The following is a 3,392-nucleotide window of genomic DNA, read 5'->3' as shown; positions in this document are numbered from 1 at the left end:
GGGTCGCATTGTTGAAACGCATCCAGGTAAGGACGGAGTGGTACGTGTGGTTACGATCCGCACTAGCAACAGCATCTACAAGCGACCGACGACCCAGATCGCTGTGCTTCCCATTGATGACTGCACGGATCAAGCAGAGCCCAAGGAGAAGTGAGACCTTCGACTCACCCGGGGGAGTATGTTACACTAAAAGTGGAAAGATTTATTATTCAATGTTCGGTTTTTGAATCAATTTTTTTAGAGTGTAAAACAGAATCAAATGTTTTATTTTTCTCTGTGTGCTACCGGCGCAGACGACAGGAGGTGTAGAAAGAAAGCGAGGGTTTGTGTAGATTTGGCGCGATGCGAACGGAAGTAGGAAGGAGAAAGGAAAGAAGGAAATCATAAAAGTAAAAATTCCGTCGAGTTAAGACGTGTTTGTTTTCGTTAAATAAAATTCTTAAAATACAGTACACTTGCTTTTCGTCCCTGAACTATCCGAAGAATATGCAAGTAACTCACCATTCTCAAACTTCTGGAGAAAGAAACCTAATTCCAACCGAAGCTCGTTAAAACGACAACTTTTAAAGTGACAAAAGCTCTGTATAGCGTCATTTTTCGGTCCCTTGAAAAATATTTCGATGTTACAACTATTCTCTATAGTGACAATTCCTGAATACGACGGCCCCTTGCGATGTCGTTATAACAAGCTTCGACTGTATGCCAATGATTAAGCCACACGGCGTTTCGGATTAATAAACACCCCGACATCAAATCCGTTTCGAGTTTCACGTTACTTTTACTAAACCTAAATTAAAAAAATTTCAATAAAAAAGTGTCAGTATAAAAAAAAATAAACAGGACATAAAATTTTGCGTCCGCAACCGGTGGTGGTTATCACTCAACGTTATCGCCCAGGTCGAGCTGATTGAAGTTTTTCGAAATAATACAGATCAGCAAGTTCAGCGGCAGTACCTTCAGTTCGTCCTCGGCGGCCAGATCGTTCCGCATGGCGATGCACATCTTGGCAATGTCCCGCAGGACGCTGTGCACGTACGGTTCCAGCGGGGTGATAATGCAGGCCAGGATGGCGTAGATCCACTGGGTGATCCAGTCCTTCCGGTAGATTCGATCCTCCACGGAGACCTCCTCGTTGCGTTCCTCCTGCAGCCACTCGTACAGGTACTCCAGCAGGATTTCCAGATTGCGCTGCGGCATACTCAGGAGAATCCGCACGAATGGCTGGTTTTTGGCACAGTAATCATGAAGTTGCTTTCGATTTTCGAAGTTCAAGTAGATGTGTGTTTTCTGCAGGTTCTCCTGGTAGTGCGGTCCGTTCCGATAACCGGTGATCGTATCCCTGAGCTCGGTGAATTTCCGGTTCTGTATCGATTCCCATTCCTTGGTGGGCATCAGAGCCCGAGGTGCGACGTTTTTCACTAGATCCTGAAAGACGAAATAAATTGATCATCACCGATAAAAATTTCACTTCAAGAAATGCTCATCATTTTGGGGTCTCAAAATTTCACTTTGTCAGAAATTTTGGGGTCTCAACCTGATTCAATGATCAAACTTTAAAAAAAATAGTATTGTAAATAGTGACCAGATCGTCACTAAAGGTGACTCGCTCCCAGCCCTGCTGAGTTGTTCTCTACATAAGTCTGCAGCTACCGTTTTGAGGTTCAGCCTCCAAATTTTGTGACAAAGTGATATTTGAGACATTCTACTCACCATGGGAATGGCCCCACTCCCGGACAGACCTCTGGATCCTTGCTGGTGTTCCTGATGGCGCCGTTTTGGGCTCGGTTTGGCCACAACAACTGCGGGACAGTGCTTCCGCTCGTAGATGACCTTCTGCAGGTATTGCTCTCCCGTTTCTGGCTGCAGTTCCGGGTCAAAGTACTCATCCGGGGGATCAACGGCAAGCGCTTGCTTCTGGATAACGTCCGAGTCCATGGAACAGAAGGCCACAGGTTCAATTTAAACTGCAATTCTCCTAGATTTTAGCATTGATTTGACCACAACAAACTTCCGCACCAGCACTTTTTACGCACCGACTTCCAATGATGCGATGTTTTTTCGGAAATGTTGTTTTTGTTGTCGTCGGGGATAGGAATGGCGCTTTATCGTCTGTCATTTTGGTAGTGCTGCCAGTTTGAAATCTCAATTATCTTCATAGCAGCATTGTGGAGATTGTGGAACAACGTGTAAATCCATTCGTTTGTTGAGTAACAACAAGCTACACACTTGATTACCAACGGCTTTTAGGGCGAGATTGCAAGCTATGCGAGAAATTATCGTAAGTTTTAAAATTCTTTATTGCACCAAAATATTGCGATCTCTCGCATAGCTTACACGCAGCGAACTGGTCTATCGAAATTCATACATTTTGCCTTATGAAAGATGAAACGATTATTGCGATACGAACGCTTTATGTATCGATTTAGCATCCCCCTACATCAAGGCGTTGCTACACGGCTCTTTTCAACTCATGTATGGTGTAAAAACGGGTAAAATTTTACTCTTAAATATGGGTGAAAAATTAGTTTTAATATATTCGCAGTATACACGCAGAGGAAAATATTGTAAAAGCTAAAGAATTCTGTATAGAATCAACAAATTTTATTGTTGACTCCCGCCTTACCAGCAACTTTTTTCAATTCGCTAAATTTGCTTATATATTTTGAAGAATAAATTTGTTGTTTCTAAAAATGCTCAAAAAGGCAAGCTGTCAATAGCAAATGTGAGATATTGTAGAACCAACAATTATGATTTGAAGAATCTACAAAAGCTATGCATAGATGCAACAAAAGGAGGCGTATTGAAATAAAAAAAAAATCGTGTTTTTAAGTTTATGACTTGTTTAGTGTTTTATTTTCACATTTATGCATGTTCAATAATGAATGGATGACAATTGGGTCCTAAAGCCCTGTCCCAATTTTAGTGCCAAACGCTTAAGTTTAGGCCATAAACACTTGTTTACTCATTTTTTTTAATGTTTTCCGTTTGTTTAAGTTCACAAAACATTTTTTATGTTTTTTATTAGATTTTGTCACACCCCTTGGCTTAAACTCAAATTTTGGGTGTATTTTGTTTTCCGTGTCCCTTCCGAAATGTCAGATAGGAACAACCCCAGTGAAAAAACTATAACCCCTGTGGTGTTTTTGTCGACTGAGCGAACGTCAAACATGATCTTAAGTGTCAAGGTTCATTTATGGACCCAATTTTTAAATTAAAGTTTAAACATGATATAGCCGTTATTTGAGCGGGAAAAAATGCTAAAGTAGTTACAGTAACATGCTCTTTCGTGTTAATAAATAAAAACAAGATTTCATTCAACATTTTAGGACCCTATTTATTGTGATTAATGCAACACAAATTCATCTACGAATCTACGGCCCTGGGACAAACGT

The 3,392-nt window shown here is 41.0% G+C and overlaps 1 protein-coding gene across 1 annotated transcript; it reads right to left on the bottom strand.

Annotated features, from left to right (window-relative positions):
* Positions 1-754: 754 nt before the first annotated feature.
* On the bottom strand, positions 755-2,067 carry LOC5568313 (protein Gemin2). Its single transcript, XM_001652140.2, has 2 exons — positions 1,711-2,067; positions 755-1,425 (listed from the first exon to the last, which is right to left on the bottom strand). The coding sequence occupies exons 1-2, from the start codon at positions 1,933-1,935 to the stop codon at positions 877-879; spliced, it is 774 nt and encodes a 257-aa protein (XP_001652190.1). The 5' UTR covers positions 1,936-2,067; the 3' UTR covers positions 755-876.
* Positions 2,068-3,392: the final 1,325 nt, after the last annotated feature.

This window comes from Aedes aegypti, chromosome 2, assembly GCF_002204515.2.
Source record: "Aedes aegypti strain LVP_AGWG chromosome 2, AaegL5.0 Primary Assembly, whole genome shotgun sequence".
Lineage (NCBI taxonomy): Eukaryota > Metazoa > Arthropoda > Insecta > Diptera > Culicidae > Aedes > Aedes aegypti.
This window is presented reverse-complemented; position numbering and strand designations above follow the sequence as displayed.

Excerpts from the sequence above, each read along its gene's own strand:
- LOC5568313 (XM_001652140.2), bottom strand. The coding sequence starts at position 1,935 with ATGGACTCGGACGTTATCCAGAAGCAAGCGCTTGCCGTTGATCCCCCG. Across the intron at positions 1,426-1,710 it reads GGAGTGGGGCCATTCCCATG|GATCTAGTGAAAAACGTCGC; the intron begins GTGAGTAGAATG and ends TTCGTCTTTCAG.